The sequence below is a fragment of the Leopardus geoffroyi genome, chromosome B3 (genome assembly GCF_018350155.1).
Source record: "Leopardus geoffroyi isolate Oge1 chromosome B3, O.geoffroyi_Oge1_pat1.0, whole genome shotgun sequence".
NCBI classification, from domain to species: Eukaryota; Metazoa; Chordata; class Mammalia; order Carnivora; family Felidae; genus Leopardus; species Leopardus geoffroyi.
Window position 1 is genome coordinate 90,582,501 of NC_059337.1, and position 27,111 is coordinate 90,609,611.

The 27,111-nt window shown below is 36.0% G+C and overlaps 1 protein-coding gene across 5 annotated transcripts in view; it reads left to right on the forward strand.

Annotated features, from left to right (window-relative positions):
- The window catches only part of LRFN5 (leucine rich repeat and fibronectin type III domain containing 5), a 249,623-nt gene that overhangs the window by 206,321 nt on the left and 16,191 nt on the right, over positions 1-27,111 (forward strand). For 3 of the 5 annotated variants that reach the window (XM_045450788.1, XM_045450786.1, XM_045450785.1), the window contains one exon: positions 24,819-26,223. In XM_045450788.1, the coding sequence (XP_045306744.1) occupies positions 24,839-26,223 (1,385 nt within the window). In that variant the 5' untranslated portion in view covers positions 24,819-24,838. Of the gene's footprint in view, positions 1-24,818; positions 26,224-26,475; positions 26,765-27,111 lie in introns of those variants that run through there. The other 2 variants (XR_006704975.1, XM_045450787.1) reach the window with 2 other exon arrangements.

Sequence of the window (27,111 nt, forward strand, 5' to 3'; positions counted from 1 at the left end):
TTGCCTTATTTACAAAATATTTATACATATTTCAAACTCTACAAGGGGTTTAGAAAGAAAAGTATGATTCTCTTTTCCTTTTGTTCCCAACCTTAGCAGTTTTGTTTTAAACTTATACATTTTTATTTATTTTATTTTATTTTATTTTTTAACGTTTATTTATTTTTGAGACAGAGAGAGACAGAGCGTGAATGGGGGAGGGTCAGAGAGAGAGGGAGACACAGAACCTGAAACAGGCTCCAGTCTCTGAGCTGTCAGCACAGAGCCCGACGCGTGGCTCAAACTCACGGACCGCGAGATCATGACCTGAGCCGAAGTCGGACGCTTAACCTACTGAGCCACCCAGGTGCCCAAACTTATACATTTTTAGATCTGTTTCCATATAAACACAAATAAAAATACCCACAAAGAGATCATTTTTAATGTAAATGGATTCAGCAAAAGAGATTATTCTGAAGCTAATCATTTTTCATTAAAATTTTATTATGGACATTTTTCTATAATATACACCAAGATTTACAGTATTTTTTCCCCTAACCATTCACAGATACTTTTTCCATGTTATATTTAACCATCTTGCAGGAACTGCTATTTAAGAATTAAATGAGGAAAGGGAAAGTTTCCTTTCCATTTCCGTCCAAGTTGGGATAACTAAAGCAGTGACCCAGATTTGCTTCTTTTGGTTCACATGCCACCCCCCACACTGTGTCTAGGGCAGGCAGGCAGTATGTGACTGGTCACTTCCCAGGACCACCTGGCATGTGAGAGGTGTTGTCCAGGAGACAGAGGAGATCTTTAGTAGATATGGAGGAAAGAATGCTTGGCAAACAAAAGCAACTTTGTCTATTACAAAGTGAAATCTCTGCTAATATATATGGAAATACATTCAAAGGCAAATAATGCACTTTTAAAGAGGGTTTTGAAGCCAAGTATCCCAATATTGTCCTTTGTAGGAAAAAAAATAATTCTAGTCCAGGGTCCAATCTAACACTGCATTGAGTTTTTATATATTTTATACATTGATTTGTATACATTTTTAGTAAGTTGTCTGACAGGTTTCCTTGCTATAAAGTTACTGAATATCTCTTTTAAATTAATAAGTTTTGTGAGAAGATATTTTCAGACTGTGGAAATATCCTATTTTTCGTCAAACTTTTATTGACTATTTTAACATCTGTAAATGATTGTGTCTGAATCAATTATTACCATGATGCTTGTCTAATGGTGACTTTTCTAGATCTATTGTTTTTTTCTACATTTACCAATTGGCATTCAACTACTATATAAAAAAAACATTTCTTTCTCCCGCCCCTTGTTTATAACTTTATTCATTTCTATTAGTATTATCAGCATCGACCCTTTGATTCCAGTTTTATTCAACTGATTATAATCCATTGCTATCATGTATTTTGATGTTCAAACATCGTACCTGTGATGTTGAAACTGTCATACAGTTTTATGTCCAAACAAGTTTTGAGCAACAAGTTTCTAGCCAATTAGCAAATTCTGCACTTCATTTTTAATGAATATATTTACGTTTTTTTATCTTTACTGGAGCTCTCTGAGGAGAGAAACCTTGTTTTATTAATCTCTGTTCTTCCAACATCTGACAGAAAACTTGGATTTTAGTAGGGTCAACAAATAGTTGTTGGATGGACAAAGGACTGCAACAGCTCTCAGTGAATTACTTTTATTTTAAATGTTTACTGGAGTACAACAAGAGGAGTGCAAAAAGTAAATGCACAGCTCAGTTAATTATTACAAAGTGAACATCTGTGAAAGCACTGCTTTGTCAAGAAAAAGACTGTCACCAACACTCTAGAAATTTACCTCATGCCCTACCCAGTAAGTAAGCCATCCTTCCTTCTGAAAAGTAACCGGTATCTTGACTTCTACACCAGGAATTATTTTTGCCTGGTTTTGTATTCTATATGGAAGAATCATCTAGCACTTCTTATATGTGACTTTTTTTTTGACTAATATTATAATTGTGGTATTCATCCACATCTTTGAATGTTGAAAGTGGTCCAATTCATTCTACTTCTTGTATGTTGTTGAACTATATGAATAACCATGATTTATGAACATTTGAATTCCTTCTGTTTTTTCTCTCTTGCTTATTACACTGATAAGAGTATTCTAATACATGTCTCTGAGTGTTTATGAGCATGTATTTGTGTTAGATATATGTTATGTGTGTTAAGGCTGGTTATAGCATATATATATACATGTTCCACAGTAAGTAGAAAATGCCAGGCCATGATTATGCAGTTTGATAACAGGGTACAAGAGTACCTGTTGCTCTGTATTCTCACCATGCTTAGAATTAACATTACTTTTGTGTTGATGGTGGTGGATATGAAGATATTTAGTCATGACCCATTGCAATTTATTCTGCATTTCCTTGATACCTAATAAGGTAAAATATCTCTTCATGTGTATATTGACCTTTAATGAGCTACTTTCAGTAAAGTGCTTATTCAAGTCTTTTATGTATTTTTTATTGCTTTTTATGTTTCTTACTGAGATTTATAGAGAGTATTTACATAATTTGGATATGAATTCTTTATTATTATATGTATTACAAATTTCTTCTAGACAGTTGCTTGCTTCGACATTGTTCTCATGCGGCCCAATGCCATACTGTTTAAATTATCACAGCTTTATAATAAGTCATGCTATGTAATAGGATATATCCACACATTTTGCGATTGTGGTTAAAGTATTAATCAGTGGCACTTTTTCAAATATTAAATCTTCTAGTGTTTTTATTAACTTATTTTTAATTCAATATTTTATTTTATTTACTTCTGTTTGTGTTTTCGTTACATCATTTTCTCTAAATGTTATCCTAAGTATTTGACTTTTTTCCTGCTATTACAAATGCTATATTCTTATGTGCAGCTTTAGCTCTTCTTTGTACATTATCAATTTTCAAATAATAAGTTTTATTTCTTTCTTTCCATTACTTATACCTTTTATTTGTGCTCTTGTTTGTCTCACCATCGAGAACATCCAGTACATTGTTAAATAACAGCGGTAATAGTGGACACACCCTCATCTTGTTCCTTCCTCAAACAGAAGTCATTCAATATTTCATCATGAAGAATAATATTTCTAGGATGTTATTTATCAGGTTAAGTACTTCCCATGTATTCCTAGTCTAGAAAGGTTTCTTTTTAAATTAATGGGATGTTGAATTTTAAAATTCAAAAAAGATTTTAAAATCTTTCATGTTATCTATTGAAATGATCATGCTTTTCTCTTTTACTGCACTAAAGAATTAGACTGATATTCTTTAAAATTTTTTTTAATGTTTCTTTATTTTTGAGAGAGAGAGAGATACAGAGTGCAAGCAAGGGAGGGCCAGAGAGAGAGGGAGAAACAGAATCTGAAGCAGGCTCCAGGCTCCAGGCTCTGAGCTGTCAGCACAGCCAAAATCTGACACTCAACCTACTAAGCTACCCAGGAATCCCCTGACTGACTGATTTTCTTTTTAAGTTTTATTTATTCATTTATTTATTTTATGATTGAGAGAGAGAGAGACAGAGAGAGAACCCACAGCAGGGGAGGGGCAGAGAGACAGGGAGAGAGGGAATCCCAAGCAGCTTCCACGCTGTCGGTGCAGAGCCCAACTCGGGGATGGATCTCACCAACTGTGAGATCATGACCTGAGCTGAAACCAAGAGTCTGATGCTTAACCAACTGAGCCACCCAGGCGCCCCTCGACTGACTGATCTTGAAATGTTAAAAATAGTTCCTGAAATCAATCCAAACACACATTACATATTTTCATTTTATATATGACTGTACTTACATTAATAATTATGTGTTAATAATGTTTGTGCCTATGTTCCCTCATGAAATCAGTTCATGATTTTCTCCTAACAACATCCTCTTCAGTATTTAGCATTAATGTTATGACTTCATAATATAAATTGAGAGTGTTTTATTTGTTTTTATTCTCTGAAAGAGTGTGTAAAATTGCTATTATTTCTTCTTGTTTTGAAGTATCAATCACTGACACCATCTGTGTCTGAAGGTTTCTGTGTAGGAGGGTTTAATTATGGATCTTACTTCATTAATAATTATAGGAATGTTTAAATTTTATGATTTTTCTCATGTCAGATTTGGTAATTATATTTTTATAAAAATTTGTCCATGTCATGTAAATTTTCAAATATTTGGTCCCAGTTGTTCTAGTAGCTTCCTGTGTATTTTTTAAAAAATACACATTTTAAATACACATTTTAAATACACATTTTTTAAAAAATATGTGTCCCTGTACACATTTGCATTTGTACTCTTTCTATAGGCCAGAATATTTTCATCATCCTGCACTATGACTGAGGAGAAGAAATAGCAAAACAAAAAGCAACAACAAATAAGTATATGCTAGGTAACATTAAAAAATATTATTTTTGTCAAGGCATAGGTTTTGAAAACTCCTAAGGTAAGATTTAACTTTTCTTTATTTCTCTTTGCATTTTCTTTATGTTCTGTCTACCCCTTGATTAGTGAATGACAAGGTTCCGAATAAGTAACCAGGGAAAGAATGAACAACAGAATGTACAAAGGGATTAAGCCATTGCAAGACAAAACAACAGCAACGACGACAACAACAACAACAACAACAACAACACAAAAAACGAATACCTCGTTGGCTAGTATTTTAAACTTTCATGATCCCTCAAACATGGCACATTTCCTGGCATAAAGAAATCAAGCAGCAAACGGTAGCTGCAGCATTAATAGTTCTAATTTTAGCCGTGATAATAATGGTAATAGTCATTCACTCATGTAACAGAACCTGAATAAATTCTTAACCCTCTGACTTCTCCAAAGGTCACAGAAAATGAGGTCTTGCTCTCCAGGAGCTCACTAACTAATGAAGCATGACATGAATGAAATACACCATGCACGAATGGTGCCTTTAGAACACATCCCACCCCACTCCTCTTGGCCTAAAAGAGAAGAATTACTTCAATAAAGACTATTACTAATCACAGGACACTTTGACTACATTTTAGTACCCTAAGTATTTGTAAACATTTTTGTGTGTGTGTGAAATATATCATTCATACTGAGGAGTGCATAAAACATACTTCTACAGTACAGGAGTAATTGTAAAATGAATGCCCATAGGGACTGCTTCTCAGTGAAGAAATTGATCATGCCAGCACTCCCAGATACCTTATATGTCACATGGATACCATATCCCCTCCATGCCTCACAAATAAACATAATCCAGACTTTTGTATTAATCACTTACTTGCCTTTCTTTGTGGTTGTATCACTTTTTGAATATGTCCCTGGCTTTTCAAATTTATATAAAGAGTCCATTGTATTTATCACGTCTTTCTTTTTTTGTCAGCATCATGTTTGTAAATAATATGTTGCTACTTATAGCAGTAATTATTCATTGTCATTGTTTTATAGTATTCCTTTGTTTAAATATACTCCAAATTATATTTCTGCTTTACTATGGATGGCCAAATGAGTTGTTTCCAATTTGGGGTTATTACAAATAACATGAGTGAAAACATTTTTCTGCATATATTCTGAGCATATTCTATTGGGAAGTCTCTATTTTCATGATCAGAAAAAGCTCTCAGGACAGAATTGTTTTTTCTTTCTATTTTCAAAAACTCTTTCCAACCATCTTTATTTTTTTTAATATGAAATTTATTATCAAATTGGTTTCCATACAATACCCAGTGCTCATCCCAACAGGTGCCCTCCTCAATGCCCATCACCCACCCTCCCCGGCCTCCCACCCCCCAGTTTATTCTCAGTTTTTAAGAGTCTCTTATGGTTTGCCTCCTTCCCTCTCTGTAACTTTTTTTTCCCCTTCCCCTCCCACATGGTCTTCTGTTAAGTTTCTAAGGATCCACATAAGAGTGGATCCACATAAGAGTGAACACATATGGTATCTGTCTTTCTCTGTATGACTTATTTCACTTAGCATAACACTCTCCAGTTCCATCCACGTTGCGACAAAAGGACATATTTCATTCTTTCTCATTGCCAAGTAGTATTCCATTGTATATATAAACCACATCTTCTTTATCCATTCATCAGTTGATGGACATTTGGGCTGTTTCCATAATTTGGCTATTGTTGAAAGTGCTGCTATAAACATTGGGGTACAAATGCATCACCACTCCTGTATCTCTTGGGTAGGACAGACTTGTTTTTGAGTTGTAGGTTTATTTCTATGGGATTTATGTTTACTAAAATTTAATATAGTATGCTTCACTGCCTTGTTAACATTATGGGGTTTTTAAAAAAGTATTTCATTAGCATTTCAGTCAGCTTTTTTAGTTATACTTAATGAAAGGAACCCTATTACTTAGCCTCACATTATAGGAATAAGAATTCTATCAAGCATTTTGTTTTAGCTTAGTTTTTGTGATCATAGTGCACATCCAAGTTTACATCTCACTTTTTGTTGTAGATATTTTGGATTAATTTTCTATTGCTGTGGTATTATAATAAATGTCATGCTTAAAACAATAACATTTATGACCTGACAGTTTCATGGATTAGTCTGGACATATCTTAGCTGATTCTTCTTCTCAAGGTCTCATAAAGGTACAATAAAATTGTTGGCTATGTTGAATTTTCATCGGGAGATTGAACTAGAGAAGAACCATTTCCCAACTTCCTCAAGGTGTTGGTAGAATACACTTCCTCACTGGGGCACCTGGGAGGCTCGGTCAGTTAAATAACCGATTTCGGCTTGTGCCACGATATCGCGGTTGGTAGGATTGAGTCCCACGTCGGGCTCTGTGCTGACAGCTGAGAGCCTGGAGCCTGCCTTGGATTCTGTGTTTCCCTTTCTCTTTGCCCCTCTTCTGCTCGCACTCTGTCTCTCTCTGTCTCTCAAAAATAAATAAACATTGAAAACCATTAAAACAAAAAATTACATTTCCTCACTGCTGTAGAATCCTGAAAGTTTACTTTTCCGAGCCAGCAATGAAGAGAGAAAGTCTGCTGCTTTGAGTATCTAACTTAGAGGAAAGCTTGGATTAATTATTAATTAATTAATTAATTAATTTTAAGTTTATGTATTTATTTTGAGAGGAAAGACAGAGACAGAGACAAAGACAGAGATGGAGAGGACACGAGCAGGGGAGGGGCAGAGAGAGAGACAGAAAGAGAATTCCAAGCAGGCCTCGTGCCACCAGCCCAGAGCCCAATACAGGGCTAGAACTCACGAACTGTGGGATCATGACCTGAGCTGAAATCAAGAGTTGGAGGCTTAACTGACTAAGCCACCTAGGTGCCCTTGGATCTTTTTTAAAAAGTACTCACCTGATAGGTCATGCCCCAGTTTATTAACTCAAAAGTCAAATAATTATGCATCTTAATTACATATGCAACATTTCTTTACTTTCGCCATATTCCATGGGTTAAAAACAAGTTGCAAGTTTTTGCTGCACTCAAAGGGAGTATGTTTACACCAGGAAATGGGAATAATGAGGACATCTTAGAATTTTGCCTACCATACATTGTAATATGTATTTTTGTGTTATTTTTAACCATCATAAAGATTTTTCATGACTGTATTGCATTCAAACATGAAGCATATTACAATTTACTTGAACACTAGATTATCAGGATATATTTATGCTTTAATGGATATAACAAATATTATGCCTAGATTTCTTTTTAAAATTTGAGTATCATTGACACACAATGTTATATCAGTTTCAGGTGCACAAGATAGTGATTCAACAAGTTTATACCTTATGCCATGCTCAACACAAGTGTAGCTACCATCTCTCACCATGCAATGTTATTACAATACCATTGATGACATTTCCTACTGTACCTTAATTCCTGTGCCTTATTCATTTCATGACTGGAAGCCTGTATCTCCCATTCCCCTTCACCCATTTGCCCATCCCCCACTCTCCTCCCCTCTGGCAACCATCAGTTTATTCTCCGTATTTATAGATCTGATTCTGCTTTATGATTGTTTGTGTTCATTTTTTTTTCACATTCTACATGTAAGTGAAATTGTATGGTATTTCTCTTTCTCTATCTAATTTATTTCGCTTAGCATAACACCCTCCAAGTCCATCCATGCTGTCACAGATGGCACCATCTTGACTTTTTTTGTGGCTGAATAATATTTCATTCTCTCTGTATACCACATCTTCTTTATTCATTCATCTATAAAGGGACATTCAAGTTGTTTCCATATCTTGGCTATCATAAATAATGCTGCAATAAGCATTGGTGTGTATATACACACACACACACACACACACATATATATATATATATATATATATATATATATATATATATTTTAATTAGTGTTTTCACTAATAGTTTTTTTTAATTAGTGTTTTCTTTGGGTAAATACACAATACTGAAATTACTGGATCATATGGCTATTCTATTTTTAATTTTTTGAAGGAACTCCATACTGTTTTCCGTAGTGGCTGCACCAATTTACATTCCTACCAAAGTTTATGAGGATTCTTTTTTCTCCATATCCTCAACAACAATTGTTATTTCTTGCCTTACTAATTCTTGCCATTCTGACAGGTATGAGATGATATCTTACTGTGGTTTTGATTTTCATTTCCCTGATGATGAGTGATATTGAGCATCTTTTCATGTGTCTGTTGGTTATCTATGTGTCTCTATTATGCCTGGTTTTTAAGGTTTGGAAAGCTCAAATCATATCTGAAAAATATTTTGGCCTGAATTCTCAGCTATAGATCAGTGGTTCTTAAAAACTAGAAAAAATGAGGAGGAGCTGCATTATAAAAATACTACTTGATGCCTAGCTAGCTCTGTTTTCAAAATCCTAAAGGCAAGTACTAGATATTAGATTCACCTTATTTAAAAATGTTTGTCATGAGCTTTGAAGGGTGACACTTAAAAAAAATAATCATATATCAAAAAATTATTATTATTGGGGAGTCTGGGTGGCTCAGTTGGTTGAGCGTCCGACTTCGGCTCAGGTCATGATCTCACAGTCCGTGAGTTCGAGCCCCACGTCGGGCTCTATGCTGACAGCTCAGAGCCTGGAGCCTGTTTGGATTCTGTGTCTCCTTCTCTCTTTTACCCTCCCCTGTTCATGCTCTGCCTCTCTCTGTCTCAAAATAAATAAATGTTAAAAATTTTTTTAATTATTATTTTGTAAATAAATAACAATGAAAAATGTGCTTAAATTTAGACAATAGAGTGCTATCAAGAAATTTTAAACAATGCATTTCTATTGTCTGCAAACCAGCAATATCCATCATGTCCTTCAGGGATTGCATGCTTATAGATTTTAATTTTTTTTAATTTATTTTGAGAGAGAGAATGAGCACCACTGGGGGAGGAACAGAGAGAAGAGGGGAGAGAGAATTCCAGGTAGGCTCTGTACTGTCAGCACAGAGTCCCAAACAGGGTTCGAACTGACAAACTATGAGATCATGACCTCAACTGAAATGAAGAGTCAAATAGGTGCTTAACTGACTGAGCCATCTAGGCACCCCAGATTTTAATACCAGTATCTTCTTTACTTCAAAGTTTATCCAACCTGGACTTAAATGGACACATATCTTCAAAAAATAGATTATGTCAAACCAAAGTCGTTATATTTCATCACATTCAAGCTTCTTTTCTTCCCTATATATGCTCCAAACTGATTTTCTTTCCTGTAGACACTCCATATTATAATCAATGTAACCTGACCCACCCAAGCCAAAGTTGAGGAATCAAGCCAACACTTGCACTTACCTGCACATTTAATCAATAACCAAGTCAGAAATATTTTTACATTTCATTCATACAATCAGAGAATATTTATAGTTGACCTAATGCCTGATTTTATAAAATTTTCATTGGTTAGCTTGAAAAAGTCAATTAACTTTTCTAACTTACTATCAAGAAATGCCCTTGAGGTGGCTGGGTGGCTCAGTCAGTTGAGCGTTCAACTCTTGATTTTGACTCAAGTAATGATCTCACTGGTTTGTGGGATGGAGCCTGCATTGGGCTTCATGCTGACAGCACAGAGCCTGCTTGGGCTTTTCTCTCTCTCCCTTAGTGCCTCTCCCCTGCTCACACGCGCACACACACACACACACTCTCTCAAAATAAATAAGCATTAAAAAAAGGAGAAAACAACGCCCCAGGGATTGACTACTGATATGACAGATATATGTAAAATGTGTTTACTCACTTTGGTCATCATAAAATACTTGTTTTTAGCAATTTTGTGGACTTTGTTATAGCATAGAGCAAAGATCTGTCAAAAATCTTGCAATTAATAGACAATTTTTATAGTCATATGACTCATTGCTAATACATATGAATCAGCATTAAAAGAATCCAGGTTAGTTTTAACGTTTTTTTTTTACAGAAAATACATGCTCACTATATATGATGTTTTAAAAATATTTGAAATGTCTGTAGACATACAGTTGAATGCATGATACGTTTCATTCTAGTCCTTTTTATTGCATTCACATTTGGTGCTTTAATACTTTTAAAATCATACTGGAACCAGTTGATTTTAGTTTGGCCATGAGTAGCAGAGACTTTTCAGAACAATAGTTTAAATATATTGGAAGGTAATCCAGGGCTGATAGAGCAACTCCATTATAATCAGGAATGCCTCCTCTATCATCTTGACTCATGGCACCCATCTTCAAGGTCACCTCAGTGTTCAAGTTGGCTGCTAGAGTTACAGACATCTTCTCCAAATTATAGTTGAGAAGAAGGTAGATGGACATAAGGAGAGGCAGAATAATTCCCATCTTGGTCATCTCCCTTTAAGCACCTGTCTCTGAACTTCTTGTCATCATTTTCATTTACACCTCATTGGAAGAAAATGACTCACATGATTGATTATATCTCCCTGCAAATGAAGCTAGAAAATAAACTCTTCCTTCTGGGAAGCAATACAGCAGGGAAAAACTGAGTTTCTGTTCCTAAGGAAGAGAAGAATGGGTATTGAAAAGGCAACTAGTACTTACACACACACACACACACACATAACGTGTGCACGCATACAGATATGCATATAGCCTGGGAGGTACATGAATACATATACATGATTGTTATTCTGTTTCATTTTGTTTTGTTTTTCACTAAATACCTGCTTTGCTGCTGCTTCCACTCATGGAGTAGTTATCATGAGTCGGTCATTTTGTTTTACACCTACCTTCAGATGCAGGCTAGCACAGTGCTGCATTTAAAGTTAACACAAACCCCAAATCCAGAGGCATTTACAGATCATGCAAATTTTACTTAAGATTTTCTTAAAGGGTATAAGAGGAAATTGCAGTGCCCAAGATACAACAAAATATCCTATAATTCTCCTAATCTGTCACTTCTTTTACAACACAAGGCAACTAAGTTAATCAGTCTTATCAGTCCTCTCCCTTGTCAAGGGCCTGCCAATATAGGGACTTTCTCTTTTTCATTTTGTTTTGTTTGTTTCAAGTTTTTATTTAAATTCTAGTTACTTAACACATAGGCTAATATTGGTTTCAGGAGTAGAATTTAGTGATTCAGTACTTCTGTACATCACCCGGTGCTAATCATAACATGTGCCCTCCTTCCTTAACACCCATCACCCATTAGCCCATCCCCTGCCCACCTATCTCCATCAACCCTCAGTTTGTTCTCTATAGTTGAGAGTCTCTTATGGTTTGCTTCCCTTGCCTTTTTTTTCTTTCATTCCCTCATTCTATACTTTATCCTTTTCTCCAGCCTCCATGACCTTCTTTAATGTTAGCATAAAATTCAATGTCTCCTGCCTCTAACAATGTGTAAGAATATCATTTCATTGTATTGTTACCAGCACTGATATTATAATTTTAAAACTCTAATTAAATTAAACTAATGAAAACTATTTATAAAAATTAAAACTAATTAAAACTATTTACAAAGATGGTATTTTTATTCACATTCTAATTACTAAAAACCTTGGACACTCAGACCCTTGCTAAGTAGTTGGATTTCCATCTACACTCCTTTTTCTAATACTTACTTAGACACTACCATGTGCCTTTCCTTCCTCTAGGCAGTCAGGATACAGTGATGGACAAAAGAGAGAAACCCTATCCTCATGAACCTTTATTTTACTTGATGGGGTCAGAAAATAAGCAAAGATAAACAAAATATATAGAAGGTGAGATGATAGCAATGGTTATGGAGAAAAATAAAATGGGGATTGGAAAGTGAAGATTACAATTTAAATGCGAGTGGGCAGACCCCACTGAAGTGACATTTAACTAAAGACTGGAAAGAATTGAGGGGTTAAATTAGACATATGCATACTGATGGGTGGAGATCCAAAAAAGAAAAGAAGGAGGGGGATACAAAGTCTTTAGTAACAGTTTGCCCCATGTGTTTGAGAAATAGCAAAGTGACCAATGTGACAAGAGTGAAGCAAATCAGGGCCACAGTAGTACTGAAATCAGAGAAGCAGAAATTTATGGCCAATTGTAAGGACCTGGACATTTCTTCAAGTGAGATGAAATACCAGTAGAAAGTTTTTGATATGGTTTAAGTTTTAACAAGATCACTCTGACTCATTTGTGGAAAATAGAATAAAGGGGGATAATGGCTGATGCGGAGACTGTTGTTAAATTCCAAGTGAAAGACAATGAAAAGTCATAGCAGTAGATATGATCCCATCGTGTATATTCTTCCTGTATAGTGTACAGGGTCATTAATGAACTGGAATGCTATAGAACAAAAAGAGAGAAGTAATGAATAATTCCAATGGCTGAGTCTGGGCTTTGCAAAGAACCAGGTTTTAAATAATTACATAGAAGTACTATAGAAGGAGTAAGGCATATTTGAGAGAGAAAGTTAGGAGTTCAGTTGTAGACATGTTAATTTTGAGAGTATTAGAAATAAAAATGGAAAAAAAAAAACAGAAATCAAAATGGAGTGGATATGTTGGCAGTTCAGTACAGAAAGAGAGTGGTTCAGGCTTCAAAGAATCATCTGTCTATATCCTTCATTCAGCTGTCTCTTAAATTTATAATTTTTTATATAATTGAGTATGAGCTTTTTATGTAGTAATATTATTTTACTTTTTGAAATATGCATAATGTCAAATTGAAATGATCATTATGTTATAAAAAGCAAAACAATGTTAATACAAAAAATAGGAGAATCTAATAAGACTGAATGGGTGTGTTTGAGAGAGACGGGAGGGAAATGGTAGGGAAAGGAAAGGAAGGAGAAAGGAAGAGGGAAAAAGAAAGGGAGAGGTAGAGACAGAGGGAGAGGAGACAGAGAGAGAGAGAGAAAGAACACCACATTGCTTTCAGTGATATAAAAGCGTCCATATGGTGTTAGTTTGTCAAAACATTTCTGTAGGAGTACTGCCGGAACTTTCCACCCGCACACATATTTAGTATTTAAACCCTCAATAAATTCACTACTTCCTCTGTGTATGTTGTGTATGTGTTTCTTTATGCTCTAATTTTTTTTTTTTTTTTAGATTTTCAATTAGAGTTTCCATTGGTGACAACTTGGCTGCCTCAAGACCCAAAATAATAATAAGGAAAATGTAAACCACATTTTTTTTTTCTGAGGAATTATCCAGATTTCTGGATGCCTGAACATCTCTGTGCTGAGCATCCCGTCTGCATTGCTCCACAACAGGGCCTCTTTAATTGCTATGGCAACAGCACAGTAGAACCAATATAACCACAGAGGCTCATTACATGAAATGTTAAACACCATTAGGAGACAGAAACATAATGGATAGCATGACATCTCAAAGGCTCAGAGATTCACCTCTCAGAATTCCGAAGATAAAGGGTAAATCGTTTACTAGATTTGAAACCCTGATTAATGGCATTTAAATTTGTGTTATAACCCCTTTTATGTCCTTTCAAGTTGTCATAAAATCACGGTGAATTCTGAGGTGGGAGCTGCTGTATTCTTGGAAATTGGAAGAAAACAGGGGTTATCTGCTATTCTGCCATGGCAGGAAACTGATTTCATTGCATTTCACATTTGTGGTAATGTTCCATATCCCGGACCTTCCTTTTCCTCCTGCGTCCATTGAAACCTGATTATCCTGCAATGAGACGCAATAGAAAAAGAAACCGGTGTATGAAATCCAGGTTGGAGTCTTAGATGACTAATAATGCCTTCAGACTTTCACTAAGATTCAGTTTCCTCATCATTCAGTACCAACCCAGACATGGAATGCAAGCTCTTTTTACCCTGATGTTTTGCACAAGGCTTGATATGGGGTGGGAAGGGGTGGGGGGTACGCACTTCAGGTTTGAAGCTGATGGGAAGCAACAGTGTAATATCTTGGCAAACATGATACTCTGTATCTCAGAGTTTCCTTATCTGTGACTGTCTTTGTGAAGGATCAGGCGTATACTGTTTTACACAGAATCTTCTCCCTTTGTGTACTGCCGTCAGTGCTCCCTTCTCTCTCCTCCACACAGTGAACTTTTATTTAATTTATCAGACTGGAGTTTAGCTAGCTTGTTTCATTGCCCCTATAAAATCCATGCCTCGGGCCACCCACCATTCACATACAAAATGTATCATCAAATTATTTTGCTAAAGAGATAACCATCTACTCTCCAGATAAATATACCTATTCCTTAGAGGCACTACTGTCTTAATTAGTTGGAGTTCTAAATATAAATTATCTTACACTTTATACACGCATCACCCCTCCCACTTCCCACATATTTCTCACTTGTATCTGAACATCCGTAAGGAGTGCTTACAATCAACAGAAGTTCATTTTAGCAAACCGCTTGCCACTGACCCGATTTCCAACTACTGCTGTTCTCACCATTGGGAATCTTCACAGCCTCTCTGCGCTGGGCCATTTTAGGCTGCTTCCTCTCCCCAAGCTATTTTCTGCAAGAGAGAATGCATTCTCCTTCAGAGTTACCAGTAGTATTTACTCTCCTAATCCATGGACCTTCAAGGACATTATGGAGTGTCTACAGTGGGCAAGAAAAGGGATAGGTCAGTCCCTATCAGTGGGAAAATACTGAGACCTCTTTATACACAGAAATCATTCTCCTTTCTATTAGGTAGAATTTCTGTTCTTAGAGAATAATTAGTATTATCGATTTAAGTGTTTGGATAGCTTCAGTCATGCCTTGACATACCAAAACAGAAATGAATGATGGTGGTTAAGTATGTCATTTGGGTTGTCATGAAGTCTCTGTGAAGGTGCCCTTAAATCTCCATGATAGTAACCTGCCAGCACCCTTTAAGTGTAATTTGATTATGAACAGAGATCAGGATCATAAATGAGTAAATCACCTTATGAATTTAAGGAGTCATTGTTGTCAGAATCAGCAATCTTTATGTCTGAAAATCACCTAATAGTCAGAAAAACACGCGTAAATAATATATATAAAGCATCTTCTTATCCTGGGAAAGGCATGAATTTTTGGAAATAGATCTCGATCTTAAACCTACCTTTTTTGTTTTCTTTTTGTATAGCCTTGAGGGGATTCCTTAAGATTTCTTAAGTTTTATTTCATCGTATAAAATGGGAAAAAATAACCACTTTTATGAAGTTGTGCGAAGATTAAATAGGACTTGATATGATATATACATTGCACAAAAATCAGTCTTAGCTTCCTAATATAAGCCAACAAAATTAATATTAAAAACATTATAAAAGAAATAAAACATCTCTCTATGTAGCTTTTACCTTCATTTTTAAAACACAAAATAAAACAAAGAGGTACTGAAATATTTACATATCTACTGCTTAGATAGAGCATGCTAAATATTCCATTTAGTAAACTGGTTTAATTATCAGTATCTCAACCTCACTCCTCATCTATAAAAGAGACCACTACTTCTTTCATGTTTACCTGTGTTCAGTGAATGGTAACTATTACTTTTTTTTAGATAATTAAGTTTATTTTAGTAACTGGGCTCATATCTGTAGTCCATTACTGTAAATACGATGGGTTGCTGGACACATGTCCCATGTTGAATAAAAAATACATGTATCAATACACACATTGATAACAAAAATTAAGGATGCTCTGTTAACTCAAAGACCCATCTTGTTTCTGTAAATTTAAATATCAAAATGTATGTTGAGTTAAAACTTTTCACCATCTGCCTTCTATTATAATTGTGAACGTGCTTGTCCTGATCAGATCCCAGCCTTGTAAACTTTGTAGATTCTAGCAAAGTGCCTTGCATGTGGTGCAGATGCTAAATAAATCTTCCTGAAGAAATTAATAAAAGAATGAGGGAAGAGATGCATGAGTGAATTTTTTTAAAGTTTAATTTACAGTGTATTTAGGAATTTTACTAGTGACTTTTGTAGTCGAAGATTGAGGATAATTGTTCAAGGTTATAGTTGTCTTGGTTTGAGTCTTGAATTCAACAGGTTCAATAGCGATATCCTCAGTATATATTTTAGGAGAGAATAGACTTATGATGTCATATATAATCCTTGGAAAAAATAAGCAAAAAACCTTAAATATTAGAAATGAATATCTACTGTGTTTCATATAAACTGTGTTATAAAATCTCCTTTGCAACACTGTGACCATTTTGACACATCCTAAAGCAACTCATCAGCATCAACAGGCATCAGCATCTGATTTCCAGCATTAGCCTGGACAAAGAGGCACTAATTGAATTGGTAGAGCTCTGTTGAATGATGGCAAGGCAGCTCCCGAGGGGCCCAATAGCTTTCCTTTAACTCAACATATAAATTGGTACCATATTGGTTTCTGCAGAGAATAGATTATGCTCTCAGTTGGTTATAAAACCTAAATTTGCTTGTATATCCTATTTTAGTTGCCAAATAAATACTGATTCTCTTGAGCATATGTGATGTAACAGCCATGGGCTGAAAGAAGGATGCAGTACTAGAAAATCATTTTCCAGTTTTGTGTGATAGACTCTTCTTTGTTTATAAATGTGTCACTTTGTGTCTGAAAAGAATTAACTTGAAGAAACATATAATGTAGAGATGTGTACATATTATCTAGAGAGCTGCAGCTGTATGACTATTTGCTGAGTTACATCCCCACTCAAATATTATTATCAAAACCGGTTCTGTGTGGTTTGCGTTTAACCAGTTAGAGAAAGCAATAGACAGATGTTCTAAAAGAGTTTAACTTAACCAGATAAGATTGAGGTTAGTGTGTTGGATGATCTTCATACATTTTTAAATCAGGAATTCCAACAAAGCATGACAGCTGCTCTGCTCTTCCATTCACACTCCATTCCTTCAAGTAGTACTACATAATTTTAATAAGTACATCAAGGCTTGGCACATGAACTTGTTGGAAATGAAAACTGTTTCCTTACACGATCCCACATCTTCCATCTTTTACAGATTTTGAAATCTCCACTCTGTTCTAAGATAACGTGGGAAAGCTCATTAATGACAATTCATATGACTCTTACAGGTCTTATTTAAACAAAAAAATAAACATCGAATAAGAAAGTGGTCCACGTTTTATTCTAAACTCTGTTACTTTCTGAATCACCGTACGGGTAGCGAAATTGTATCAGATCAGGCCGTATGTATGTTGAGGAAGTAAATCAGATTATGAAACAGGATGCATAATTTGAGTTGGAATGGTATCCCATCTTTGAAGATATATGGCAGAGCTAAGAAAGTACGTTTCTAAAATATGACTAAGTTCTGATTAGCTACCAATAATGTGTCACTTTATAAATTCTTCTTCCTCTGGAACCAATATTTGAAAACATAACAAAAAACCCAAATTCCCTTTTTTTTAAAACTGAATCAACTATAATGAAGTATACTGGACATAAAAAGCACTGATATTAGGGGTGCCTGTGTGGCTCAGTCCATTAAGCATCTGACTTTGGCTCAGGTCATGATCTCACAGTTCATGGGTTCGAGCCCAGCATTGGGTTCTCTGCTGTCAGCACAGAACCTGCTCTGGATCTTCTGTCCTCCTCTCTCCCTCTGTCCCTCCCCCACTCACTCAAAAATACATAAACATTATTTTTTTTTAAATGAATGGATATTAAATGTATAGTCAATGAATTGTGCTGAATATATACACCTATATATCACTATTTCAAATAAGATACAGAATACTTCCATGACTCCCCAAAATTTCTTTCTGTTCTTTCCCAACCATCCTCCAACTAGACAACTACTGATTTGATTTCTATCACTGTAGGTTAGTTTTACCTATTCTAAATGCACCTACACTTGAAAGTTTCCAATAAATGTCATCTTCCTTCTGAAACTCTTCTGTTCCAGAATTTTTTTTTTTTTTTGAGACTTGAATTAGTTTGATAGGACTGTCATAACAAAGTGCCACAAACTGGGTGGCTTAAACAGAAATTTATTGTCCCACATTTATGGAAGCCAGAAGTCCAAAATCAAGGAGTCTGGCATATTTGGTTTCTTTTGAAAGCTGTGAAAGGGAATCTGTTCTATTCCTCTCTCGTAGATTCTGGTGCCCTTAGTCATTTCTTAGCTTATAGATACTGTTCTCATTGTGTTTCACACTGTCTTCCCTTTGTGTATATCTATCTTTGTGTCCGGATTTCCCCTGTTAATAAGGACCATATTGGATTAAGGTTTATACTTATCACCTCAACTTAACTTGATAATCTGCAAAGACCCAATTTCCAATTAAACTCACATTCAGGGATGGAGATTTAAGAGTTCAATAGCTTTTTTTTAATGTTTTTACTTATTTTTGAGACAGAGAGAGACAGAGCATGAGTAGGGGAGGGGCAGAGAGAGAGGAAAACACAGAATCTGAAGCAGACTCCAGGCTCTGAGCTGTCAGCACAGAGCCCGACGCGGGGCTTGAACTCACGGACTGTGAGATCATGACCTGAGCCGAAGCTGGACGCTTAACTGACTGAGCCACCCAGGCATCCCAATAGCTTTGTTTTTTAATTGGGGTGTGATTGTCATATAACATTGTATACATTTGAGGTTTAAAACATGTTTATTTGAGGGGCGCCTGGGTGGCGCAGTCGGCTAAGCGTCCGACTTCAGCCAGGTCACGATCTCGCGGTCCGTGAGTTCGAGCCCCGAGTCGGGCTCTGGGCTGATGGCCCAGAGCCTGGAGCCTGCTTCCGATTCTGTGTCTCCCTCTCTCTCTGACCCTCCCCCGTTCATGCTCTGTCTCTCTCTGTCTCAAAAATAAATAAAAACGTTAAAAAAAAAAACACATGTTTATTTGATATAATCTTATTGCAGTAAGTTTGCTATTGTAGCCTTAAGTAACATCCCTATCATGTCACATGCTTATTTGAGTTTTTGTGGTGGGAACATTTAAGATCTAGTCTCTTAGCAATGTTGATGTTTATAATGCAATATTGTCTGCAATTACTACACTGTGCACTAGTTTCCAGGACTCATTTATCTATTAGTTGCAAGTTTGTACCCTTACATAACATTCCCCGATTCCCTAACCCCACGCCCCTGGTAACTACCATTCTGCTTTCTGTTTCTTTGGGACAATTTCCCTAGGTACTCTATATTTTCAGATAAGAAAAAAAAATGGGGAGGATTGGGGGAGGGAAAGAAAATTGAAATGAATCTTCCAGGCAACCCAGATTTTCAACTTTGGAGGAATGATGGCTGAGACATTGAAGAGCACAAGGAATAACTAGTCACTCAGGACTTTCAGCTATAAAACCACTAACAGGGGATGGAGAGCTCAGTTCTTTTCTTCCCATACAGTATGTAGATTTTCAACAGAATGTCTGAGGCGGCATTGGAGAGATACAGAAAACTTTTTAGAGGAAACCTCTACCTTCATAGAATCTAGGGTAGCTCAATTGCAGCCACAAGCAAAGAACTGGGGATGAGGTGAAAGATAGAAGAGATCTCATTGGCCACCAAAAAAAAAAAAAACAACCCAAAAAACAAAACTGGAAGCAGTGATGTAAAGTTGACTGAGGTCTCCATATGTTTGGAAATCAGATAATTCATCTGTAAAACAGTCGGGTCTCCAAAACCAAGATCCCCTGCCTTCCTGAATAGGAAAATTCTCAGCCACACTCTCCAAACAGGTGAAGCTGTTGTGAACTGAATTACGATAATACTACAACAAAGACAGACTGAAATAACTTCAGAGCATATAACGCACTACTATAAAACTCCTAAAAGATAACATAGGACAAAACCTAAATGACCTTGGGTATGGTGATGTTTTTTTATATACAACACCGAAGGCATGAGCCATGAAAGAAATAATTGATGAGCTGGATTTTATTAACAGTAAAAACTTTGGCTCCAGAAAAGACAATGTCAGGAGAATGCAAAGCCAAACCAGGAACAGGGAAAAATATTGGCAAAAGACACATGTAAGAAAAGACTGTTACCCAAAATATACAAAGAATTCTTAAAACTCAATAATAATAAACAAAACATAATTTAAAAATGAGCCAAAGACCTTGACAGACACGTCAATAAGATCTACAGAGGGCAAACAAAACATGTGGAGATACCCTACATCATATATCATCAAGGAAATGCAAATGAAAACAATGAGATGCAAATACACACCTATTAGAAAGACCAAAATCTGGATCACTGACAACATGACATGCTGGCAAGAATATGGTGCAACAGAAAGTCTCATATCGCTGTTGGGAATTATGGCAAAGCCACTTTGAAAGACAGTCTAGCACTTTCTTACAAAACTAAACATGTTCTCACCATACAGTCCAGCAACCACACTCCTCGGTATTTAAACGAAAGAGTTAAAAACTTGTGTCCACACCCATGTGGAGAGCAGCTTTATTCAGAATTGCCAACACTTGGAAGCAACCAAATGTCCTTTAGTAGTTGAATGGATATGTGAATGTTGGGACATGCAGACAATGAGATTATTATTCAATGCTAAAAGGAAATGAACTATTAAGCCATGAAAAGACATGGAGGAACATATTATTAAGGCATATTATTAAGTGAAAGAAGTAAATATGAAAAAAGCTACATACTATATAATTCCAACTAGATGACTTTCGAGAAAAGGCAGAATTATGGAGATAGTAAATATATATATATATATATGTATATACATATATATATATATATATATATACACACACACACATACACACACACACACACACACACACACACACACACACACCAGTAGTTGCAGGGATGAGCCAGGGACAGATGAATAGGCAGAGCACAGAGGACTTTTAGGACAGTGAAAATACTCTGTATATACCATAATAGTGGATATTTGTCATTTGTCTAAACCTGTAGAATGTACAACACTAAGAGTGGACCCTAACATAAACTCTAGAGGTGATTATGATGTGCCGGAAGTAGATGCATCGATTGTAGCAAATGACCACTCAGGTGGGGGATGTTGACAATGGTGGAGGCTGTGCGTATGTGGGAGCAATTGGTATACAGGAAATCTCTGTACTTCCCTCTCATTTTCGCTGTAAACCTAAAACTGTTTTGAAAACAAAGCATTAAAAAGAAGTTTGTTACACTTTTAAAAAGCAGGCAGGCACAGTACCTGTGGGTTGAGCATCCAGCTTCAACTCAGGTCATGATCTCACGGTTCATGGGTCCAAGCCCCATCTCGGGCCTTGCACTGGCAGTGTGGAGCCTGCTTCAGATCTTCTGTCTCCCTTTCTCTTTGCCCCTGCCCCGGTCATGCTCTGTCTCTTTCTCTCAAAAATAAACATTAAAAAAAAAAAAGTAGGCTGGCCTCTCCCTACCCTAATTTATGCTAGATAGTTCCTCTTACTTACTTTCCTGTTTGAGAGGGGGAAGTCAGGGGACATCTATGGAACTCTTCCCTTTCATCCAAGAATATATCACCTTCGGGAATATAGTTACTGTAGGTTTATATCCTCAGCATTATGATATTATTAAAGAAAATGATGTCCAGCTTATCCAGCTTATTTGATTACTGGGGTGCAAACGATGTGGGGTTTTTTTTGTATGTTCATTTATTTTGTAACTTTTAATATTCATACCAGAAGTACTATTTAGAAACAGGTTAAAACACAACAAGAATATTTTATATCTATCCACAGATATACAATTTCTGTTGTTTTGCATCCATTTATAAAGATTCAAGATTCCATCTGATACAATTTTCCATCAACCTGAAGAGAACATCCTTTATATTTTCTTACAGCACAGTTCCTCTGGTAATGAAACTTACAGTTTGTTTCTCTCAAAATGTTTTTATTTTACTTTCATCTTTTATGGATATATACCCCACCCATATTGATGGACTTTCTTTTTTTCTTGCAACATTTAAAATATATTTTCCATTGTCTCCTATCTTGCTTTATTTCCAAAATGAAATCAGTGAGGAGTCAGCTATTATTTTCATTTTGTTCAGTTTATCTTCTTGTAATGTATCTTATTTCTGTGACTCCTTTTAAGATTTTTTTTTCCTTTGGTTACCTGCAATTTGCTTATGATGTGTCCTGGTATAGTTTTCCTTGTTTTGAGGTTGGATTTATGTATTGTTGTTTCTTTTATCACAAATGTGAAAAAATTTTGCCTTTATATCTACTTTATAGACTTCTGCCGATACTCCGATTATGTGCTTCTTAATATTTTTGGCTTCTAAATATTTTTCCACAGGTCACTGAGTTTTTGTTCATTTTTTTCCCCATTTTCCCCTCTCCGCCAGAGTTTCAGTATGGTTAGTATCTGTTGCCCTGTTTCCACCTATAGGATAGCTGAAGTTCTTTCTTTGGATAACTCTCTTCTCCTGGTATTTCGCCTCATAAATTCAAGCCACCAGAGACTCTGCACTCCAGTCCATACTCTTCAGTTCATGTGTCATCTTGTTTTCTCTCCCTGTGCTATGCTTTACAAAGTGTCTCTGGAGCAGCAGTAGGGTTCATTTATTTTTTGTTCACGTTTCTCAAGGATCACAATACTGTGCTGCTTTTTTTTCCAATGTGTGAAAACTATGGTTATATATATATTTGTACTTTTTTTTTTTTTGCTGCTTCTTGTGGAAAGGCTAGTTTAGTACTAGTTATTCTGTCACAAACAGAAGAGTAAGACCATTTCATTTGTTGAGACTGACAGTGCTTGTTCATAACAACCACATTAAATAGGAGATAAACTAGGTGTAAAAGAAATCAAATCTATAAGAATATATTTTATTTAGGAAACTAGGTCTATTCTTTCTGGAAGAAGTCCATATTTTATATTTTCATTAATTAGAAATTGTGACTGGTTTTCTCCAGCCATTTTCATTGACATTTGAAACTACATGTAATTTACGAGAAATTTATTTATTTATTTATTTATTTATTTATTTATTTATTATTTGTTTAATGTTTATTTTTGAGAGAGAGCGAGTACGGGGGAGGGGCAGCAAGAAAGGGAGCCAGAGGATCCAAAGCAGGCTGTGTGTCTGAGAGCGGAGAGTTGGATATGGAGCTTAAACTCATTAACTGTGAGATAATGACCTGAGCTGAAGTTGGAGACTTAACCAACTGAGCCAACCAGGCACCCATAATTTATAAGAACTTTTAATTGCTTATGTATTAGTATTTTAAATTTTTTTAAGAGAGAGAGCATGAGGTGGGGAGGGACAGAGGGAGAGAGAGAGAGAGAGAGAGAGAGAGAGAGAGAGAGAGAGAATCTTAAGCAGGCTCCATGCCCCATGCCCAGCCCAATGTGGGGCTCGATTTCACGACCCTGAAATTATGACCTGAGCCGAAATCAAGAGTAGGACCTTCAGCTGATTGAACCACTCAGGGCCACAGTATTTAAATTTTTGATGATTAATTTCAAGAACAAATACTTAAGATCAAATTGGAAAGTCAAAATGCCAAGATTTTTAAAATTATATTTGGATAAATATAAATGCATTAAGATTTTAAGAAAAGAAACAATGGAATTATAATTATAGTACCTTTTGGGACTCACTGTCAAGAATTTTGATGACTGCTTTTCAAAAATTATCTGTAAAAATCCAATTTTAGGGGTGTCTGGGTGGCTCAGTCAGTTGGGCAGCCAACTACAGCTCAGGTCATGATCTCATGGTCTGTGAGTTTGAGCCCCACATGGGGCTCTGTGCTGACTGCTCAGAGCCTGGAGCCTGCTTCCGAGTCTGTGTCTCTCTCTCGCTCTCTGCCCCTTTCTTGCTTGCTCTCTGTCTCTCTCTCTCTCAAAAATAATAAACATTAAAAAAAATTTTTAAAAATCCAATTTTATATTATAAAATATTCTAATTTTTAAGGAGCTCAGAGCATTTGTGGTACATTTTTAGCATTTTTGTTTTTGAGAATAAGAGCTTTTATTTGCAGTTAAATTGTAGTATGTTCAAGATAGTTTGTAAAGATGAACAAAATTTTATTAATGATTAATTACTTTCAAATACACCACAAAGTTAGCAATAACAAATGTTGTCTATTATTGTTTCTACTCAGTAAATTGAAATGCTTTCAAATCGTTAAGTATATCTTTAATCTTTGAACTGACAAGATTTCTTTCAGGGTTATGGGGAACTTTCATGACTCCTACCCTCCAAACTGGGCTGAATGTCACTTTTTTTATGCGTCCATGGAGCACCCTGGACATATTTCAAAAATAGCACATAATTTACAGAACTGTAATAATCTGTTGGTTTCTTTGTTTTCCCTTTTGAATTTAAATCCCACAAGGCCATGAATGGTATATTTTTTATCCTGGTGTCAATTGTAGCCTGCAATACAGAGTAGATATTTTATACTTGTTTGTTAAGTAAACAAATGAGTAAATTGTTTCTGTACTGTAATTTGCATCAAAGGATTATTCCAGTGGGAATGTGAACATTAGTGAAATGATTGGATGCTAACACTACATTTTGTGTCTTTTCTTACAGGCTCTTAAATCTGATCTACAATGGAAAAATTTCTTTTTTATCTGTTTTTCATTGGCATAGCAGTGAGAGCTCAGATCTGTCCAAAGCGTTGTGTCTGTCAGATTTTATCTCCTAATCTCGCAACCCTTTGTGCCAAGAAAGGGCTTTTATTTGTTCCACCAAACATCGACAGAAGAACTGTGGAGCTGCGGTTGGCAGACAATTTTGTTACAAATATTAAAAGGAAAGATTTTGCCAATATGACCAGCTTGGTGGACCTGACTCTATCCAGGAATACAATAAGTTTTATCACACCTCATGCTTTTGCTGACTTGCGAAATTTGAGGGCATTGCATTTGAATAGCAACAGATTGACTAAAATTACAAACGATATGTTCAGTGGGCTTTCCAATCTCCATCATTTGATACTGAACAACAATCAGCTGACTTTAATCTCTTCTACAGCATTTGATGATGTCTTTGCCCTTGAGGAGCTGGACCTGTCCTACAATAATTTAGAAACGATTCCTTGGGATGCAGTTGAAAAGATGGTTAGCTTGCACACCCTTAGTTTGGATCATAATATGATTGATAATATTCCCAAAGGGACTTTCTCCCACTTGCACAAGATGACTCGGCTTGATGTAACATCAAATAAATTGCAGAAGCTACCACCTGATCCTCTCTTTCAGCGAGCTCAGGTACTAGCAACCTCAGGAATAATCAGCCCATCAACTTTTGCATTAAGTTTCGGTGGAAACCCTTTGCATTGCAATTGTGAATTGTTGTGGTTGAGACGTCTGTCCAGAGAAGATGACCTAGAGACTTGTGCTTCTCCAGCACTTTTAACTGGCCGCTATTTTTGGTCAATTCCTGAGGAAGAGTTTTTATGTGAACCTCCTCTCATTACTCGTCATACGCATGAGATGAGAGTGCTGGAAGGTCAAAGGGCAACCCTGAGGTGCAAAGCCAGGGGGGACCCTGAACCTGCAATTCACTGGATTTCTCCTGAAGGGAAGCTTATTTCAAATGCAACAAGATCTCTGGTGTATGATAACGGAACACTTGATATTCTTATCACGACTGTGAAGGATACAGGTGCTTTTACCTGCATTGCTTCCAATCCTGCTGGGGAAGCAACACAAACAGTGGATCTTCATATAATTAAGCTCCCTCACTTACTCAACAGTACAAACCATATCCATGAGCCTGATCCTGGTTCTTCAGATATCTCAACTTCTACGAAGTCAGGTTCTAATGCAAGCAGTAGTAATGGTGATCCTAAAATGAGTCAAGATAAAATTGTAGTAGCAGAAGCGACATCATCCACGGCACTACTTAAATTTAATTTTCAAAGAAATATTCCTGGAATACGTATGTTCCAAATCCAGTATAATGGTACTTATGATGACACCCTTGTTTACAGGTAAGAAAAATTAACCAAATTTTTGTACTTACCATGCACTCAATGTAGGGCTTGTTAATGTGCTACTGATTTGTTTTTTTAATTGGCAGTGCTACCCTGTGTTGTGATTACAGCACTCCGTTGTTTAAAGTGTGTAATATAAGGTTTGTGAAAGGTGATCACCTGTGGGGCAATATTTTGAATGGTGTTATTTTTAGAGTTCAAATTTATATTTAATATGATGCTTACTTACTTTCTTTCCCCTCATCTAAGAGATGTGACTATCAGAGAGAGAACAAGACTGATTTATTTTACAAATTCAAAAACATACCAGAACTTACACATCCACATGAGTGTTCTTTCCTTCAAGGAAGTCACGTTGGGAGGCTATACCATTACCCCAATGATGCTGGCATTGCTCAAAGCACTTTTGGAATTATCTTTAGAACCTTCGTCATACTATTTTGAATATCCTCAGTGGTGGCAAATCTTCGTCTTTTGAGGGTGAATTTGAATTTTGGAAACAAGCAAAAGCCATTTGGAGCCAAGTCTTATGAATAAGGTGGGTGATCAAGATGGGTATTGCCATTTTTGGTCAAAAATAGGATGTAACTATAAAATAATGAGACTGATTTTTTTGGGTGATTGAATAATGTGCATGTGTATTGTTTCATGTACACTGGTTCTTAAGACAGTTCCAAAGAGAGTTTATCAATATTTTGAGCAGTGAAAGTGTCACTAGAGTTAAATATGTAATCTCCTCATAACAACTTTGATAGAGAATTTGCATCTGACTATAGGCTTTCTGGTATGTTTTTCTAAAGTTCAGCCTCATTGATTTATAGTCACATCTTGTCCAGTTTTCAGTTGGAAATATACATTTTTACCTCTTCATAAATTTCACCCATG